The sequence below is a fragment of the Tamandua tetradactyla genome, chromosome 5 (genome assembly GCF_023851605.1).
Source record: "Tamandua tetradactyla isolate mTamTet1 chromosome 5, mTamTet1.pri, whole genome shotgun sequence".
Lineage (NCBI taxonomy): Eukaryota > Metazoa > Chordata > Mammalia > Pilosa > Myrmecophagidae > Tamandua > Tamandua tetradactyla.
In genome coordinates, this window is record NC_135331.1 from 17,508,444 (window position 1) to 17,528,484 (window position 20,041).

Below are 20,041 nucleotides of genomic sequence, written 5' to 3' on the forward strand. Positions count from 1 at the left end.
GGCCTCCCCCAGCCCCAGCCCCTCTGCTCACACCCAATCCTCGGCAGAGGGAGTCCCTGAGTGGGGCAGCCCAGCAGACATGTGACTGTCACCAAGCGCTCCCAATGCAGCTCCGGGATGCACCCAGGATCCCACGGCAGGCAGGGACGTGACAGCCAGGAGCCCCGCGCTCAGGTCTACTTCAGGAACCCAGCACGCTGCAGAGCACAGGTCCTACATGTAGGGCTCTGCACCCCAAACGGCCGTCCCCACGGGGGTGGCCCACCCCCACCAGGAGGTGGGGCCTCTCCCAGCCCAGGCCCCTGCAGCCCCTTCCCAGCTTACGGACTGGCAGAACCATGTCCATCAAGGGCTCCGGCCAGTCTGCTTTCACTCTGTCCTGGGGACGTGGCAGCCGCCGTCACTGCCACCATCACCGCCACCCTCTGACTCTGCTGGGACACCCCTGGCCTCCTGCAGCCCGTGCCGACCTCATCCCCCAAAGATCTGCACCCAATCCACTGTGAAAAAGCCACACACAGGCCACACACACGTACATGCCCGCCTGCCCCTCACGCGTATGCACATCCACCCTCACACTCAGCCCTGGGCCTCTGCTCACTCTTTCCCATCTCACCCTCAGCCTGTGTCAACGCCATGTCAGGGCACGTGTGTCCCGCCCTGGTGCCCCCGACTCCCACCCAAGAGGCGTGACCTGTTCCTCAGTTAGACCCTCACTCTGCTCTTGCCCATGTCCTCCCTCCAAGAGGCTTCAAGGCAGAAGCAAGATTAAAAAGGCTGGAGGGCGGGGCGGGGGGGGAGGGCTGAGTGGGGAGGAGGGCGGTGGGGGGGGAGGGCTGAGTGGGGAGGAGGGCGGTGGGGGGGGGACTGCATTCCACTCCCATCTCTGCCACTGACACACCACGTGACTTCTAATAAATCAGTTAAACTCTGCCGACCTTCCCTCTTTGGCAAAACATGATAATTTGCTGTAAAGATTCCCGTGGTAACAGGTCTCTCAACTCCACCCCCAGCCCCAGCCCAGCTCCTCCTCCTCTCTCCAAGCCATCCAGGGTCCCTCTCACCAGCCTGGCCCATGCCCTGCGGGCCCTTACATCATCCCTCCCTGGCCGCCACTCCCCCACCTTCACCCCTATAACCCTCTCTAGCTGGCAGCCAGTGTGACCTTTGCAAAGTGCAAGGCTGGGTACACAATCCACGCCCTATTGCCTAAAAACCCATCAGTGCTGCTGACCCCGCGACACCCACTGCCTCTAGGTTACAAAGCCAAGGCTCCCTTGCTGGTCTAAGAGGCACAGTACGAAGTGGTCCCTGCCCCCACCCCCAGCCGTCCCGCTCTCTGCTCCAGGCAGGGCACACCTCAGCCACTCTTACTCTCCACTCCCTGTGCCACAGGGCCTTTGCACAGGCAGCTCAGTTCACCTGGAGCACCCCCTCCTCCCTCTGTCACATGATGAACCTTTGAACCCTCTCTCCTCAAGCCTAGACATCTTCTGGAGCCGCCTGAGACCCCCATGAGCAGGAGTCATGGCCCCAGGTGAGGCTCGGGCTGGGGGAGAAGCTCGCACAGGGTGCTGTGGCTCTGGCAGGACCGGAGCCGACCAGATCAGCTCACGTGACTGGAGACCCGTCAGGGAAGCCCCCTCCTGCATTATCCCACAGCATGCTAGCTCCCTTCCTTCCTCTTTCTGCCTGTTGTCCCTGTTTCTCTAGATCTCTGCAGACACAGGGGCACTGAGCCCGGGGAAGCATGTAAGGCAAACAGACTGGCCAGCCCACAGGCCTCAGCAGCCTGGGGCGTTTCCCCACACACACCCCTTTTATGGGTCCTCAGATGCCATGTGTTCCCCCTCAGCAGCTTAGCACTGGGCATTCAGGGATGTGAACTCTGGCCTGAACTTTGGCTCTGGGACCTCTGTGTGCCTCAGTTTCTCCATAACTCCTTAACTCACATCGCGTCAGCGCCTCCTTGAGCAACCCGATGAGGCAAAGGCTCTCACTGTCTCCCTTTTTAGATGAGGAAGCTGAAGCCACGCAAGCAGCCTCCAAGTTCCCAGGGACTCCTGCCTCCTGGCACCTAGCCCCTGGGAGCCCCTCCCCACATGAGGACTGAACCTCAGGAAAAGACCATGGCAAAAGTGAGGAGACATCATTTCTGTGATGAGGTTACAAAAAAGGTGGTGGCTTCCATCTTGGGGAGCGAGTCTCCCCGTCCCCCTCTCCGCTGGGGGAAGCCAGCTGCCGTGCTGTGGGCTGCTCTTCAGAGAGGTCCAGGTGACGGCTCCAGCCAACAGCTGGTAAGGAACTGAGGGCTGCCAACAGCCACATGCAGGACCTTAGAAGGCCCCTCACCCCATTCCACCCCACATCAAGCCTTGAGATGACCGCAAGCCTCCAGAGAGACCCTGGCCCAGGGGGCCCCCTGATGTACACCTGGATTCCTGCCCCAGAGAGACTGTGAGATAACAGCCATTCACTGGTTTAAGCTGCTAATGTAGGGCTAATTTGTTATGTAGCGATAGCTGACAAATACAGAGGTCTAAAAAGATTGAGTAAGATGTCCGAAGTCACTCAGCTACAAATCCAGGACTGCTGGACCCCAAACCTTCACTCTTCATCTCTACTTGACTTGGGAACCCCCCTCACACTTTCCCAACTGAGAGGGACTTTCTAGGGACACAAGCACTGTGACACATTACAACATAAATCGTTCTCCCCAAGGACAAAGAAGGCCGCCATCAGGGCAGTCTTGAGGAGAAGCACCCACCTGTTGTCAAAGAAGGCACGGACGATCTTGGAGCGGATCGGGTTGAGCTCCAGGTCAGGGACGTTGTTGAAGTTCTCCTTGCTGGTTTCCAAGGAGACAGACATCAGGAAGAGACCAAGAAGAGAAAGCACACATCGGATGACATTCTCATCACTTATCAAGCTGTGTTTTTATCCCGAGCAGACCCTACAAGAACAGTATTGAGTTAAAAGAAAGGACTGGAATATACTGTATTTACCTCTCCACTCTTCTAATTAGACTGGGGGCTGGGGGGATAGGAGGCTCAAAGATAATTTTGGAAATCAAATAAACATACTAGACACCTGTCCGTACAAGAATCCCTAGAAGAGGCAGAATTTGCACCTTCTACCAGAGGGAGGAGAGGCCACCTAAGGTCCACGGCAAGGAAAATCCTACTTTGGCTGCGCTGGACTTAGAGCTGGCTTGGTGCTTGAGAGAAGAGCCTGGCAGTTCCTCAAAAAGGTTAATTGCTGAGTCCCATATGACTCAGCAATTCCAATCCTCGCTCAAGCAAATGAAAACATGTTCCATAAGAACTGGTACACAAATGTTCATAGCAACATTCATGATAGCCAAATGGTGGAAACAACCCAAGTATCTGTGAACAAATGGACAAAATGTGGTCTGTCCATACAACGGGATATTATTCAGCCATAAAAAGGAGTAACTTTCTGACGCTTGCTACAACATGGATGGAACTTCGAAAACATCCTGCTGAGAGAAAGAGGCCACCTACGAAGGACGACATATCATATGTTTTTTTTTTACATGAAATACCCAGAATGAGCAAATCCACAGGTTGCAAGACGCTGGTGAGAGGGAAAGGGGGAAAAAACTGCTAATGGAATAATGAAAATGCTCTGAATTAGTTAACAGTGACGGTAGCACAACTCTTGAATGTGCTAAAAAAAAAAAATGCCGAACTGTACAGTTTAAATGGATGAATTGTATGGTGTGTAAATTAAATGCAATAAAGCTTTTATCTTTCTTTTACTCAATGGAGAAGGAAAAGGTGACTTTCAACCTCCCACGGGAGCTGGGTGTCTGGCTGGCCTGGAGGCCTTCCCTGCCTGCCCCTCTCCCCTGCCCTGCCCCGCGCCCCCGTCCTCTGTCCTCAGAATCGGCTCCCTGCTCGCCCTTCTCTTCTGCGCCACAGACGTCAACAGACCACAGGCTGGCGGTCTCCAGGGACAGAGGGGCATGCCGGGCTGGGGACGGGCAGGGACATCAGCTAACGCAGGATGAGAACCTCAGGGGGTGGGAAAAGGGGGGGACCGTCACCAGCATTTGGGACTTAAAATTAGAACAAACCAATGATGGGCGAGGAAGACGGCCACATACACGCTGTGCTTGTGAAAACCTGTTTGAGTCAAAGGGTTCCATACACACGTCCCCATTTCCCATCCTGCCCCCCTCACAGATGCGGAGGTCGAGGCCCTGGCGGGGGGAAGCAGGATCTGCTCCTTGTTCCCGGCTCCAGGTTCTCTGCACCCCAGGCTGCTGCTGCTCATCTCCCAGCATCAGTGGACACCCACGGCGTGGAGAGCCCCAGGCGGGGCGCGCGCAGGGGGACTGGCCCAGCGCGGAGGCAACTGCCCCCCCCCCCCCGCCCCGAGCACAGGGATTAGGGGACAGGGATGCATCCTCAGGACTCACGAGGCCTGGGCCCACACAAACCCACACGATCCTTGGGCCCCCAGGTGGGCCTGGGTGGGACTGAGGCCACGGCAGCCTCACTCTCGTGTTGTACGGGGCAGGGCTTTCTCGCCAGAGTATCGGAGGCTGTGAGTCTCCTGTTAAAAAGTTAAAATGCTCAAAAGCCGCTGCTCTGTGCTCACCAGAAAATGGAAACAAGCCAAATGCCCATCACCTGACGAATGGAGAAACAAAATGGGATATATCTGTACAACAGCATATTGTTCGGCCCTCCGAAAGGAATGAAGGTCTGATTCCTGCTACGACATGGACAAACCTCAAAAACTTTATGCTGGATGAAAAAGCCACCTGTGGTAAAAGGCGCCATACCGAATGATGGCACTTACGCGAACCGTCCAGATAGGCAAGTCCCGAGAGACAGAAAGTCGGTTCGTGGTTGTCAGGGGTGGGGGAGACTGGGGAGCGGCTGGTAATGGGCTCGGGATTTCTTTTGGGGGTGATAAAAATATTCTAAAATTCATTGTGGTGATGGTTGCGCCACTCTGTGAATATACTAAAACCACTAAATTGTCTATTTTTAATGGGCAAATTGTACAGTATGTGAAATCCATCTCAATAAAGCTGGGATGGAAAAAAAATTCCCTAAACCCTTCGAAACAAGAGTCGCTCTATAATCCCATTTACATCAAGAACAAAAACCGCTAAAAGTGATCTCTGCAGTTAGAAGAGAGCGGTCCTCAACTCTCAGGGGACGGCAGCCAGGCCGGGCGTGAAAGGCTCAGGATTCGAACCCTGGAAGAGCAGAGCTGGATGTTTCCCCAATTCCAGACTCCCGCTTGAGAGAGGAGCCATAAGGTGCCGGTAGGGAATTTCAGGAGAAAGGAAATGAAGCAGACCCCAGCACAACGGGGCTGGTTAGCGTATGACACCCTAACCCCTCCCGGGCTTTTCACTGGCTGGCCCTGCAGGACGTCTCATCACAGCTCCGCTCCGCCTGGCTGAGCTCTGTGCCCAGGGCCAAACAGTCACCGTGAAGTGGGCAATCAGGGGACCTGTCTCCCAGGGCTGCAGGAAGGACACTCAGAGATGCAGCCTGACTGGTGAACTGCCCAGGAGGGAACCGAGGCCCAAACTGGAGAAACAACCATTTCTAGGAAGGAACTCGGCCCCATCCTTGCCCAGAAGGTAAGAATGGGCACTGGCAGCCCCTCTGCGACCATGAGACCCCACAAACGGCCAGAGGGAGTGTGGGGCCGACCAGGCAGCAGCGTTACGGTGGGGAGGCAGGAACGACCTACAGAGCCTCCCCCCACGTGGCTGGGCAGGAAAACCAGAGAGAGGCCTGTCCTCTGACAGCGAAGGAGCCAAGGCAGGGGCCCAGCCAGGGAGTGGAGCTGGGTGGCACATGCTCCGCGCCCCTGCCTGCCCATCAGCCGCTGCCAACAGCTGGGGCCCCTCCCTGCAGAGGTGCCTGTGAGGCCATCACTCAACTTGCTGACCCTCAGAGCCTCAGTTTCCCCATCCGTCAGGTAGGGACAGACTCTGCCCTTCCCCTTGTCAAAGGGGACAGTGCGGAGTCCAGGGCACCAGGGGCTGACCCAGGCCGAGCGGCTACCCCTCCCCAAGCCCCGGGCTTCCAGGCTGCAAAAACAGGGGTGGTGATAGCACGTGCCCCGTGAGGTTAACGAGAACAGCGAACGGGAGAAACCCACATGCAGGCTCGGCCTCCGGCACGCGGTGGGAACGTGATCTCCATTCAAGGACAGCGCGGGGATCCCAGCCGTAACCCTGTGAGAAGAACAACGACTTTCCACGTGCCCCGAGGGCCACCCACTCCCACCTAACGCTCACGACACCCCCTCAAGGTAGGCGCCAACACCTTCGTTTTAAAGATGGGGAGACTGAGGCCAACGTGAAGGAGGCTCTTTCTAAGAACAATACTGAGTTGTGTCCAGCTGTCTGGCCCTGGGGGTCACTCTCTGACTCTTGTCAACAGCAGCTCAATGCCCCATAAACACCGGCTGGGTCTCAGTTCCCACCCTCCTCACCTGCCCCAGCGCCTGGAAGGGGCCGGCCCAGGATGCTCTGTGGGCACCATGCGAGCCGCCAGGCTTCGCCCCGAACGGCAGGGCTGGGAGCCCGAAAGTGCCCAGGACCCTGGGGGGGGGGGGGTCCCCTCACGGGCTGCAGGGGCCCGGGGGGAGGGAGTCCGCTCACGGGCTGCTGGGGCCCGGGGGGAGGGGGTTCGCTCACGGGCTGCAGGGGCCCTGGGGGAGGGGGTCCGCTCACGGGCTGCAGGGGCCCGGGGGGAGGGGGTCCGCTCACGGGCTGCAGGGGCCCGGGGTAAGGGGGTCCGCTCACGGGCTGCAGGGGCCCGGGGGAAGGGGGTCCGCTCACGGGCTGCAGGGGCCCAGGACCCCTGCTTTCACAGCGGATCTGAGCCTCATTTCACAATGACCTTCCTGGGGCCGGGCTGGCCGAAGGAGCCCTGCAAGCTGCTCCACGTTGAACGGGCCCCACAGCCCCACGAGAGGACACCGGCAAGACCCAGAGAGGGGCTGTGACTGAGTGACAGCCACACGGCTGGCGGGGGTCCTGCAGCCGCCTGCTAGAAGCAACAGGGTTGAGAGCGAGGGAGAAGGGGGCACGCACAGGCATGGGCTGCATGGGGCATCTGCCCTGAGGAGATCCCAGCCAGGACCCAGGGAGAGAGCAGGATAAGCAGGACAAGCGTCCAGCTCAAAGGGGAAGGACAACACTTGAGAAATAAACGCCAAGGCTGAAGCAGCCCGGTGGGTAGCGGGGAGGCAGGGCGCCTCGGCACGTCCACCGCTGGGGCCTTTAAGGAACCATGAGTAGTAGCTGGATGACCAGCTAGCTGATAGGCCGCAGGGGGGTGGGTGGGGGTGATGAGTGCAGGGCTCAGCGACCCAGCTCTTCAACCCGGCCAGCTCAGCTCTGTACCCGGCCCTGCAGGGCCAACCTCAGCCTCAATTTCTTCACCTGTCAAATGGGGACAACCATGCAGTCTGCAGAGGGTATTAAGTACAAGCAAGCACTTAGCTGGCCCCCGGCTTCATCACAGCAGCCAAGGCGGTCGGGGCTCCGGCTGCTGCGTGTGACCCTGTGCTAACTTCCAACATGACAAAGCAACGGGAAACCAAACAGGACGTGGATGCTTTAGTGGCACCAACCGCAAAGCTGGAACATGGCCCTGTGCTTTGGGAGCACCCAACAATAAACACGCTGTCCCTTCTCTTACCGCCCCCTCCATACATCTGCGGCTGTGTTTGCTGGAGGAGCCAGTCCACGTTTGACAACGTGATGGGTCTAAAAATGCATCTGCGATCTGGCCCTACCTAACCAGGCTTCCCAAGGCCTGGCCAACTACCTCCCAAGTATCATGCCTAACCCGTTTCCCCCGCCAGCCTGCCCGGGAGCGCCCGGGAAGCCAGCGGTCACTGCCTGAGACGGTGCCCCTCAGCAGTCCCCCTAAGGGGAGAGGAAGTGCAAGAAGCCATGCCCCTCCCTTCCCTATCTAACGCGAGTATTTCTAGCTCTTACAACGGGAGTGGCTGTGAAAGGCTTTCTGACGCTCCTTTTATCTAGGGTATGGACAGATGAGTAAAAAAATGGATAAAAAATAAACACAATAGGGAGGACAAAGGTTAAAATGAATTCAGTAGATGGAAATACTCGTGGTCAATGAGAGGGAGGGGAAAGGGGCATGGGATGGATGAATTTTTCTTTTTTATTTCTTTTTCTGGAGTGATGCAAGAGTTCAGGAAAAACGAGCATGGTGATGAATACACAACTCTGTGATGATACTGGGAGCCGCGGATGCTTGTATGACTGTATGTCAAGTTTTATCAATAAAAATATTAATAAAATAAAATGAGTATCTTTCAATAGGTTAATGTACAGAGAATTCCCAGGGTTGGAAGAAAAGCTGCAAAAGACAGGGGACATATATCCGCCTACAGACACCCAGGACATGTGCCAGGTGAACGCCTTCCGTTCAGGCACTCCGCAAAGGGGGCACAGAACCCCACGCTCTGTGGCCAGGGCAGATCCAGGTTTGGGGTGTCCCGAACAGTACACAATTTGGGGGGCCCTCTTTGAAGAGGAAGAACACATTATGAACTTTTAAAAAAGTCAGGTGCTAGAGCCTTCTTGTGAGATCCCTGCACATGTGGGGCCCCGCAGCTTCGGAGTTAAAGGGCTCAGGTAATACCCACCCCCACACCCCAGACGCAGTAGATGCTGCTCTGACGCACGGAGGCCCAGCCCCAACACACAGGGGAAACGGAAGGTTAAGTAAAGGGAAAAACCGCACCGGGAGTTTTCAAAGTTATATTCAATTCATTCATGCTACAACCTCAGAAACTCAATTCTTCTTGGCCACTTAAGTCTTAAGCTTCTATGTAGAGAGCTAGCTGGTTTAATAGTGGGTTCAAGGAGCCTTCTACAGAAGCCACCGCAGCCTCCTGCTGAGCTCAGCGCACTGGCACTGTCACTGAGAGGGAGGGGACAGGCGCGCCGTATCCCTTCCCCCACCAGATTAGGGAGCGGGTACCTCGAGCTGCACAAGCCCAGCCCAGGCCCCGCCTTTCCTGGGGGAGGGTGGGTGGAGAGTCCCCACATCTGGGCCAGGTTTAACAGAAGAGATCTCTAAAGGCTAAAGAAACAGAACCCCTTTTAAAGCTGGGAAACCCCAGCACAGCCTCCGGCCTCCTGAAAGTGCCTGGAGACCACAGAGGTTGACAGCCTGGCCTGGGGCCACACAGGAAGGCCCTGGCAGAGTGGGGGCTGCACTGGGGACCCTGGTGCTGTGGGGGTTTCTGCTCTGGTTGCTGCAGGATGGCCCTTCTCCAGACCTTGAGGGCAGATTAGGATTGGGTAAAACAGTTCCGGAGGCTGGGAGGAGGCCTCTCCTGCAGGCCTGTTTGCATAAGAGGCTATCACCTCCTTCCTGCCTGGCTGCAACTAGGTGCCAATGACACTAACCTTGCAGCAGGGACTGTACGGCATTGGGGGCAGGGGCTGTGCTGATGGGAATCAGAAAACCTTCCTAGGACAGAGGGTCCTCAGGTGGCAGAGAGGGGAGGCCAAGGTCCTCAGAGGGTACGCTCAGGTCAAAGCTAAGCCCATAGCAGCCTCCGCTTCCTTAAGCCAGGATCTCAGCAAGGCAGAGCAAGAGATCTGGAGGCAGAGCAGCAGGTTCAAATCCCACCACCTCCACTCATTAGCTGTATGACCCGGGCCAGGTATGCGGCCTCTCGAAGCCTTACTTCCTCATCTGCAAAATGGGAGGTAGGGGGTGGGGAACAGGCATTCCTGCCACTGTTTCCTAGGGGGTGTTGTAAGGCTGAAGTATTATGCACCACAATAAAAAAGAGTTTTACACGGCACACAGTACATAGAATGTACTCGAATAATAATAGCGTACATGTGTAAACACTTCCTATGTGCCAGGCCCCAAGACAAATTCTTATACCCGGAATATATAAACCCCTTGAAGGAAGAACTAGTAACAATAGGTCCTGTGTATCTGTGTTTTATGGGTCATAGAGAACAATCCTATTCATTGCAGTCACTCTCCCCCTTTGCTCTCTTGCTTGCTCATTTATTCACTCACTCACTCATTCATTCACCCACTTGCAGAACATCCTGTTACAGACCCCTGACCCAACATTTGAACTACACAGAAAACCACAGGACGGTTCCTGCCCTCCAGGGGCTGACAGTCTGACATGAAGGCAGAAGAGGGGGCAGTTACAAATCTGGGCTGTAAGTACTGGGGCTGGGGGCACCCCTGGAGGAGGATGTAGGGGTGCAGGTGCAGTGTCTTAGAAGAGATGGTGCCTACGATGAGACCTCAGCACAGCAGAGGCCAGCTGTGGGACACCTCTGTGGGCCCTGCTAAGGGCATGGATTTGGCATTGAGGGACCTGGGGAGTCTCTGTGGACTGGCTGGAGGAACTACTCATGTGGCCATCTGGTCCACCCTGCCAGGGAGACACAGCCAGGGCATGTGGGCAAGGGCACTTGGCTATGGCAGTCCTGGGGTGTCAAGTGGTAGGAGAGGGTAGAAACTGGGTCCTGGGTGGGGGTCCGGCTTGGGGAGAAGGAGGCAGGAGCCCACATCATCAGTGCAGGGCGCCCATGCATGGGCCCCTCAGGGCCTGCACAAGGGGGAGCCTCTGTTCCCCCAGCCCTGGAGGACCTGCCACACGTGGGCTCAGTGGCGAGCGAGGCTGACCTGACACATGACCACAGCCATGCTCATGAGAAATGCAGAGTTTTGGTCCCACCTGTCTGACTTACTGAATCAAAACCTGTGTTTTAAGAAGAGTACCCGGCGATCCATGGGCATATTCAAGTTTGAAAAACACCCATCAGTCCATTCTCACCAAGGCCAGCACAGGCGGTTGGGCGATGGTCAGGAACTCAGCTGCTAGAACCTAAAATCGGAAGGGGCCTTGTCCAGTGGCATCGAATCCATTCTCCTCACACCCCCCTCAGACCACCACTGTGTCTGTCCTCAGGAGATCCTCACAGCCTGAGGAACAGGAGAAAGGAGGGCCGCCCCATGGGCTGAACATCCGCCACACCTACCGGGAACCAGAGCAGAGCTAAATGGTCCTGCCCACACACCTGCTCATCTTTAACCTAAATCAAGTCCTGACAACAGGTGTCACCGCCTCCCTACTTCACAGACACAGAGACCGGCTCAGACACAAAGCCACCAGCCCAAAGTCACACAGCCAGTGGCTCAGAGACTCTGGAAACTCTTATCTCCCAGGTGTGGGTTTTTGCACCTGCTGCCCTCCGGTCGGAAGAATCAAATACATATGCCATTTTCACTAGAGGGCCCAACACCCTAAATCAGATCTGTCTCCAGAACTATAAAGGGAATTCCAAGGCCGCCTCTGTTACAGGGTTGGGGGGGTGGGTAAGCTTGCTGGAGAATCACCCTGACAGACGGGGGCGTCCGCCTCTCCCACCCCTCCACCATGAGCTCCAGGGCAGGCGGTGAGCCCCGGAGCGGGACCCGCGCTCCTCCCCAGCATCCCGCACGCGCTCGCGGGGCCAACGACGTGTCCCAGGCACTTCCGCCTCCCAGTCGGTCGGCGGGGACACGTTTCATCTCCCCTTCAGACCCTGTAGAGTGCGGTGCCTACCCGCGGCTTCCTGCCCTGTACCCGCTCCCCCAGGTGCCCCTCCTCCCGAAGCACCCACGCCTCCCTTCCTCCAGGGCAGGGACCCCCAAAGGCCATGCGGCCCAGTTCTGGGGGCAAAAAAACTTGCATTTCCGGCTCCTGGCCACGGTGATTGGTTCAGACTCAGGCACGTGACCCCTATCAGAGCCAATGACAAGCCACGTGGCTTGCAGCTGAGGGGCGAGGAGGGGAGACCTCTCCCGGGCCGGACTGGGTAGGTGGGCGAGACACAGAGAATCAAAAACTACATTTTAGATTTAAGTCTTGTTATAGTGCAAGTCTACATTTCCCTACCTTATTGCTGAACCTGTTAAACACAGGAATTTGTTCTGAACCGCCCTCTGAGCAGTTTCCTGTGCACAGGGATGTCTGTATCAGAAGTCATGACGTTAGCTCCTTTCTCCGTTTACTAACCTTGGGGCACCTCAGATGACAGAAGGTATCACAAGTGAAAACAGACCGGTGACGTGCACAGATCCCCCATGCAGAAACTGGAACACCAGAGGTAGATATTAAGATTCCTTTCTCTTGGATAATTTTGAAATAGTCCAGCCTGGACCGAAGGAGGGCTGAGGCCTCTTCTACCTCTACAGGGCTGCGAACTGAGCATGGGACCCACACGCCTTTAATTCTAAATGAAACTGAGACCCGAGGCCACAGAGCCCCAAGGAGAGCAGGAGGATCCGAGCTCTAGAAATGCTGGCCTGAGAACTCAGGGCGCTGCCTTAACAATGTGCCTCTGTTCAGCAAGGCAGGACCCAGGGGCTGTTTACCCACCGGGAGCCTGGGACCCGGGTGAAAGCAGGTGTGTGTATGCAGAGGGAGGCGGCCTGGGCTAGGCAAAGGTTTGTCTGAAAAGTTCCAGTGACTGTAACCTTGAGACCTTGAATGTTTATTATAGGAAACGCCATCAGTTAGAAAGGCTGAGATGGAAAACTTCTCCCTTCAAGCTGTAAACTGGGCTTGCACAGCTCAGCCTGGCGCTGCCCTCCCAGGGCCTCACCAACTGGGACTCTCGCCGTGTCCCCGTGAGTAACTCAACAGGCGGCTGAGGACGAGCTCACTCCCCCGGGAGAAGGCATCCCGACCTCTGAACAGTCAACCCACACTGCTTCTAAAAGATTAACTTTATAAAACAAACGTCGAGTGTCAATTTCCCTTGACGGGAAGTTGAAGTGGCCACCACATCTTATCTGAGGCGGAACCAACCCAGAGGAAGGAGAGCGCAGGGACGGTGCCTCTTGCCAACCTCTGAGCCGCCGGATGCACTGGCACCTCAGCTGATTCGTCCCCTGTGTGTCCACCGATGGGCCTGAGCCCGGCATTTACCAGGTGCTTAGGATGTGCCTGGGAGTCCAAGCACAGCAAGCAGGAGCACGCTCCGTTTGATGAAGCTGGGCAAGTTAGGGGGGGCTGGACAGCTCCCACCCCCACACCTTCTTCTCTTCCCTTTTGCTATAATTTTCTGGCCCTGATAGAAATACAGGTGGCCTGTTCCCTCCTATTTGAGAGCATCTCCTGTAAGAAGGGAACCAGAAGAACTAAGACGTTACAGTTTGCCTCAGGAAGCAAGGCAACCCACATCTCACAAAGCCACCCAGCCCTCAGGAAAAGAGAAATCCCAAAGGGCCATGGACCCACCCAGCACCCAAACCCAGCGGTGGATTTTACCGAATGGTGGGCTGGTCTCCACTGAGCTGCTTAAACCTCCGGTGGAGCTGCTCAATCTGGTCCGATGAGACTGGAGTGGGAGAAAGGAAGAAAATGAGAGAGAGAAAGACAGTTCTCAGGGAGAACCCTGGGAAATCCCTCTAGTTCCCGTTATTCCCCAACTAAATAATTATCATGGCATCTCCCACCATGGCAAAATCAGAACCTGCGTGAAGATGCAGAGAAAGTTTTTCCATGTATTTCAGTAGCAGAGAAGCTAAACCTACCTATAATTATGCCTGGGAGTTGCTTCCAGAAAACATCTTTTGTTGCTCAGATGTGGCCTCTCTTTCTCTAAGCCCAACTCTGCAAGGACAATTATTACCCTCCTCCCTACCCAGGGCATGACATCCAGGGTTGAAAGCTTCCCTGCCAAGGTGGGACATGACTCCCAGGGATGATTCTGGCCCTGGCACCATGGGATCGACAATGCCTTTGTGACCAAATGGGGGGGAAAGAAATGTAATAAAATAAGGTATCGATAGCTGAGCGAGTTCAAAGAGGGTCAAGAGACTATTTCTGGAGGCTACTCTTATACACATTTCAGCTAGATATTGCTAATTTCCACGGTTTCCCAAACCCCATTCAACATAATTCCTCTTAACCCTAAAGAAAAGTAAGGGCTCTATATGAGATTCAACAAAGTTTCACACACTAAGTTTACCTTCCAGAAACCTACAACTCCAGAGGGTTCCTAGGCCAGATAAGTCCTGAAACCCAGCGGGGCCAGCTTCTACAAGAACATCAACCACTTCCATCCCTCCAGCCCATATTATCGACACCCCTTTTCATCTTGAAAACCTCAGAGTAGGCATAGTCCAAACACCCCTAAAGATTGCAAAAAGGGTCAAAGGAGAAGGAGGAGCTATAAGAGACAATAGGATTTAACAAATGAGTACGACTGCTGAATCATCATACTGATATTTCCTTTAATCCTCAACATCTTGGAGCAGCTAGAAGGAAAGAACTAAAATTGTGGAACTATAACCCATAAACTCTGAAATCTGTTTGATAACTACTTGTTACAATGTACTCTGAAGTTTATTGCTTTTTGTATATATGTTATCTTTTGCAATAAAAAAATGTTTAAAAAGAAAAGGGTTTCTCATTTTTTCTGGCAATGCAGTTTTGGGGCTATTAGTTCTGACTCTGTTGCAAGTAATACAGCCCGTCCTAATAAGGAAGGTCCCTCTCGGGACGGGGCAGTTAGGAAGCAGCTGCGCACGGCGTTCCCAGCCTTTCTCTGTCCCAGCCCACTAACGAGTCCTGTGTTTGTCTGACCTCCCCCCTCCCGGTCCTGAAGGTGGACCTTTCCCCAGTTGAGAAGGAGGCTTTGCATGGTCACATACTGGGAGGAAAGTCGTTCTGGCTAGAGCTGGAAGTGACTTGGGAGAACAGCAGTGAGATGAACAGAGAATCTGGGAGAATGAGGGAAGTGGGAGGAAAAACAGAATTTTGGTAAATGTCGGGTAGAAGATGTTTTTTGATTACTTTGATGGTTTTAGAAAACCTAAGTACAGAAGCTTTGGTCTTTCCATTAAAAAAATGCATGCATGTATAAAACACACACGTACACGCACACACACATATATATCTTGGCTGTTGGACCATGTTTCTTCCACAGAGCCACTTCTAAGGCTGGACCCTTACTGTCACACAACAGCACCTATTTGTCCAGAATTGCTTAGAGTTCAAGGCTTGTAGGGATGATTCCATGCGAGCACATACGTTCACATTCTTCCAAAAGGGTGCTCAGCTGGGGACCTGCTGTCTGCTACCACTCCCGCTCAGCATTTCCCAGGTTCTAAGCACATTCTTCTCCTCTTGTTAAAGAGGCAACCAACTTCCGGGGCCAACTGGTCACCTCTGTTTCTGCTCGCTTTTTTGTCTCAGCTTCAAGCTGTGATCTCCAAGAATCTACAGCCGAGAATTCTCAAGCTTTCCAAGTAGCTGTTCTTGCAAGGAAATGCTCAGTGCGACCGCTGGGAGCTGGCCTGCACCCAGGACTCACCTCCTGGCAGGTGCCCGGTCCACACATCAGTCGTCACTTCCTCACGGCACCCCAGGAGGGGCCTGTAAGTCCACGCCACAGGCATGGAACTGCCACTCGGAAGGGGTAGATCACCACTGGGGGCAACTGAAAAGCTTTCTGGAGGAAAATACGGTCCTATATATCACATATCTGTGAGCAAGAACAGGTGAACACTTGATGGCCCAACGCTTCAGCCTCTAGGTGCGGACCCAGCAGAAATGCAGTCATCAGCTGACCAAAAGATATATACGAGGAAGTGCCGGCAGTGCCACGGAGGAGTGACTCTAAACTGAAGCCGCCTCAACACCCAGCAACAGCAGGAGAGAGAAATAAATGGTGGCATCGTCATACAATGGAATAATGTACAGCAATGAGAATGAACAAATAGCATGAGCAATGTGGATGAGTCTCAAAACATAATACTGAATGAGAAAAGCCAGACATGAAAGAGTACACGCTATATGATTCCATTGACATCAAATTCAAAAACAGGCTGTATTAGTTAGGGTTCTCTAGAGAAACAGAACCAACAGGGAACACTTGCAAATATAAAATTTATGAAAGTGTCTCACGTGACCGTAGGAACGCAGAGTCCAAAATCCACAGGGCAGGCTGCGAAGCCGATGACTCCAATGGATGGCCTGGATGAACTCCACAGGAGAGGCTCACCAGCCAAAGCAGGAATGCAACCTGTCTCCTCTGAGTCCTCCTTAAAAGGCTTCCCATGATTGGATTTAGCATCACTAATTGCAGAAGAAACTCCCCTTTGGCTGATTACAAATGGAATCAGCTGTGGATGTAGCTGACGTGATCATGACCTAATCCTATGAAATGTCCTCATTGCTACAGACAGGCCAGCGCTTGCCCAATCAGATGAACAGGTACCACAACTTGGCCAAGTTGACACCTGTCCCTAACCATGACACAGGCAAAACTCAGCTATAGGGTTAGAAGGTAGGATACAGATTGCACTTGAGGGGAGAGTGGTGATTTGAATGGGGCACAAAAAGAATTCTGGGAGCTGGATATGTACTATTTCTTGATCCAAGTCAAGTGTAGGTCTACAGGTTTCCTTTCATAAAGTTTATTAAGCTGGATGCTTATGAGCAATACAATTTTATATATGTTTCAACAAAAAGCTTATTTTAAAAATTCAGTAATTCCAATTGGCAGAAGTTACCCTGAAAAAACAAACCCAACAGGTACAAAGAGGTGAATAAATAAATATGTCCACCTTTGGATTACTAGTACAACTTGGGCCCAACCTAAGTGTTCATCAAATGCACACAACTCTCTCATCAATCCTGTAAGATGAGAACGATTCTATCCCCATACTTGAGATAGGACTGTCAAGACTTGCCCAAAGTCACACAGATAAGAAGAGTTTCGAGTTCATCATACACCAGGTTTAGTTAGTGAAGAGTTTCTAGTTATTTGCATCTGAAGCATGCATGCACTCCCCACCCCCTACAGATACACAACTCTCCCTGGCCTGACCAAAGGCAGGCTTTGTCACACCTCTGGGCGCCCCCTTTCAAACATCCAAATCACCCAAATCAAGGGCTCAGTATTTAGCTTCCATGAGACGCTCCTGCAACAACAAAAAAAAAGTGGTAAAAGGAAGGATTCTTGAGGTCTCATGAACTGACTTTCACCAAAAATACCCTAGGAGCGGCGGATAAGGGGTATGGGATGTTTGGGGTGCTCTTTTTTCTTTTTTTTTTGGAGTAATGAAAATGTTGGAAAATTAATTTCACACCAATATGATGATACTATGAACCACTGATTGTACACTTTGGATGATTATAGGTCAATGTATCTCAATAAAATTGCATTTAAGAAAAGCATTATAACATATCCTAGGAGGTAAGGGCACTTTACAGGGGTTACATAGTGAATAAGGGTATGAGAAAATATTAACAGTTCAAGGAGCATGATGGACACAAAGTACTATAAAATATTTAGAGACTGGATGGAAAGATAGAAGGACTATTAGAGCAAATATGACAAAATGATAAAAGTTAGTGGAAGGAGAGGTAGAACTCACTCCTCTGCTGGAAACACACAGAAACTGTTCAAAACAGCACTTCTAGGGCTTGGGAAACTAGGAAAGGGCCACTACAGCATACAAGGAAATGCTGGACTAAGATACAGAGAAACTCTGATGGAAAAGCTGCAATAAGTGACTGAATTTGGCCATGGCTCCCATCCTCTACACTGAAGTCGGCAGCTCTGAGTTGGTCTGATTCTCACTGGACTGGCTACTGCAGACTGGGAGGGAGAGGGAGACCCTCACCCCAGGAAAAGTGAGGGATGTAGCACAGCCCTGATCCAACTGTTGGCCTGCCAAGTTGACCCTCTGGGTCACACCACCTTGAACCCTTCCAGGCAGAAATCCCGGGCACCGTCGCATTCACACACTGAGAAACTGTGGCGAATGTCTAAACTCGACCGTGGCTCCTCTGCCACCCCCAGCCTTAGGGTTGACTGCTTCTAGTTAGTCTGGACCCTGCCTGGTTGGCTACTGTGGAGAGGCTGGTAATATCCAGCTATTTCATATATTTTTTTTTTATAAGATTCTATTAATCCCAAACCCACAATTACTTTCTGAAGATTACCATACAGTAGTTTTGTCTTTAAAAAATTTTTACATCAATGGAAGGAAAAAAAAAAAGATATGGCCAAGCCAAATGATCAGATTAAATAGTCAAAGTAGATAAAGAATTTGGAACGACTAATCAGAGATATTCCATGAAATCTCCTAAACAAATTCAACTAGATAGATAAAGAGAGAAAGGATATTAAGAAAACATTAAGTATGCATAAAGAAGAATTTGAACGAATACATAGAAAAAAGATCTTATGGAAATGAAAGATACTCTAGATGAAATTTAAGTTATACTAGACACACAAAACAGCAGATCTGAAAAGGCAGAAGAAAGCAGTGAGCTATAAGACAGAGAACAGAATTTGAACAGACAAAAGAACAAAAGGTGAAAAAATGGAAAAATTGCAGGAGGGTCTCAGAGAAATGACTGACAACAAGGAGTGCACAAATATACACATGATAGGTATTCCAGAACTAGAAGAGAAGGGAAAAGAGCCAGGAAGAATATTTGAGGAGATAATGGCTGAAAATTCCCCAACCATTATAAAGACATAAATATGCAAGCTGAAGAGGCCCAACTACTCTAAATAAAATAAATCGGAATATACCCACTCCAAGACACATATTCATCACTGTCAAATTCCATAGAGAAGGAGAGAATCTTGAAAGCAGCAAGAGAAAAGCAACTCACCATATACAAAAGAAGCCACATAAAGGCTAAATGCTGACATCTCATCAGACGTCATGGAAGCAAGAAGGCAGTGGTACAATATATTTAAGATACTGAAAGAGAAAAATTGCCAGCCAAGAATCCTTATTCCAGCAAAGCTGTCCTTCAAAAATGAGAGGCAGTTTAAAATATTCACAGGTAAACAGAAGCTGAGAGTTTGTTAATAAGACCAGCCCTATAAGAAATACTAAAGGGAGTTCTGCCGGCTGAAAATAAAAAAAAAAAAAAAAAAAGTGAGAGAGAGGCTTGAAAGAGAATATAGAAATTAAGATTATCAGTAAGGCAATAAAAAGGATAAAAAGATAGAAAAAATAGATCTGACAAGCCAAAGGATAAAATGGGTGAAGCAGTAAAGACTGCTTTTACAGTAAAATATTAAATGCCAATGGATTAAACTCCCCAATCAAAAGACAAAGATTGGCAGAATGGACTAAAAAAAAAGATACACCTATATGCTGTTTGCAAGAGACTCATTTTAGACCCAAAGATACAAACAGGTTGAAAGGGAAAAAGGTATTCCACAAAGCAATAACCAAAAAAAAAAAAAAAAAAAAAGAGAAAAAACTCGGGTAGCTATACATTATAATATCAGAGCAAATAGACCTTAAATGCTAAAATGTTGAGAAAAGAAGGACACAACATATTAATAAAAGGGGTGATTCATCAAGACAAAATTATAAATATTTACATATCTAATCAAGGCATCCCAAAGTTCAAGGGAAACACCACCAAAACTGAAGTAACAGACGTTTCTGCTGTAATAGTGGGAGACTTCAATACATCCCTCTCTTTAACAGAAAAAGCATCTAAATAGAGGATCAAGAAAGAGAGAACCTAAATAATGTGGTAAATGAACTAGCCCTAACAGACATTTAAAGAGTACTATACCCCAAAACAGCATGATATATATTCTTCTCAACGGACCATAAGAAAGGAGGAAAGGAAAAAAATAAATAAAATTTTTAAAAAAGAGGAAAGTGTTCAAATCAAAGCCCTAACTGCCCACCTGGAGAAAGCAGAGAAAGAACAGCAAACTAATCCCAAAATAAGCAGAATGAAAGAAATAAAGATTAGAGCGAAAATAAATGAAGAGCAAACAAACAAAAAACAATAGAGAATAAAACCAAAAGTTGTTTCTTTGAGATCAATAAAATTGAGAGACCTTTAGCTAGACTGACAAAGGCAAAAAGAGAGAAGATGCAAACAAATAAAATCAGAAACGAGAAGGAGGTTATTACTCCAGATCCTGAAGAAATAAAAAAGATCATAAGAGGATACCATGAACAACTGTATG

The 20,041-nt window shown here is 51.3% G+C and overlaps 1 protein-coding gene across 5 annotated transcripts in view; it reads right to left on the reverse strand.

Moving 5' to 3' along the window:
• Nucleotides 1-20,041, reverse strand: part of TESC (tescalcin) — a 65,152-nt gene that overhangs the window by 12,098 nt on the left and 33,013 nt on the right. For all 5 annotated transcript variants that reach the window (XR_013175601.1, XM_077159941.1, XM_077159939.1 and 2 more), the window contains exons 2-3: nt 13,339-13,408; nt 2,768-2,848 (exon numbers count right to left, since the gene is read on the reverse strand). Coding sequence is in view for 4 of the 5 variants with exons in the window: in XM_077159941.1 (XP_077016056.1) it covers nt 2,768-2,848; nt 13,339-13,408 (151 nt within the window). In the remaining variant the exon portion in view is untranslated. The remainder of the gene's footprint in view (nt 1-2,767; nt 2,849-13,338; nt 13,409-20,041) is intronic.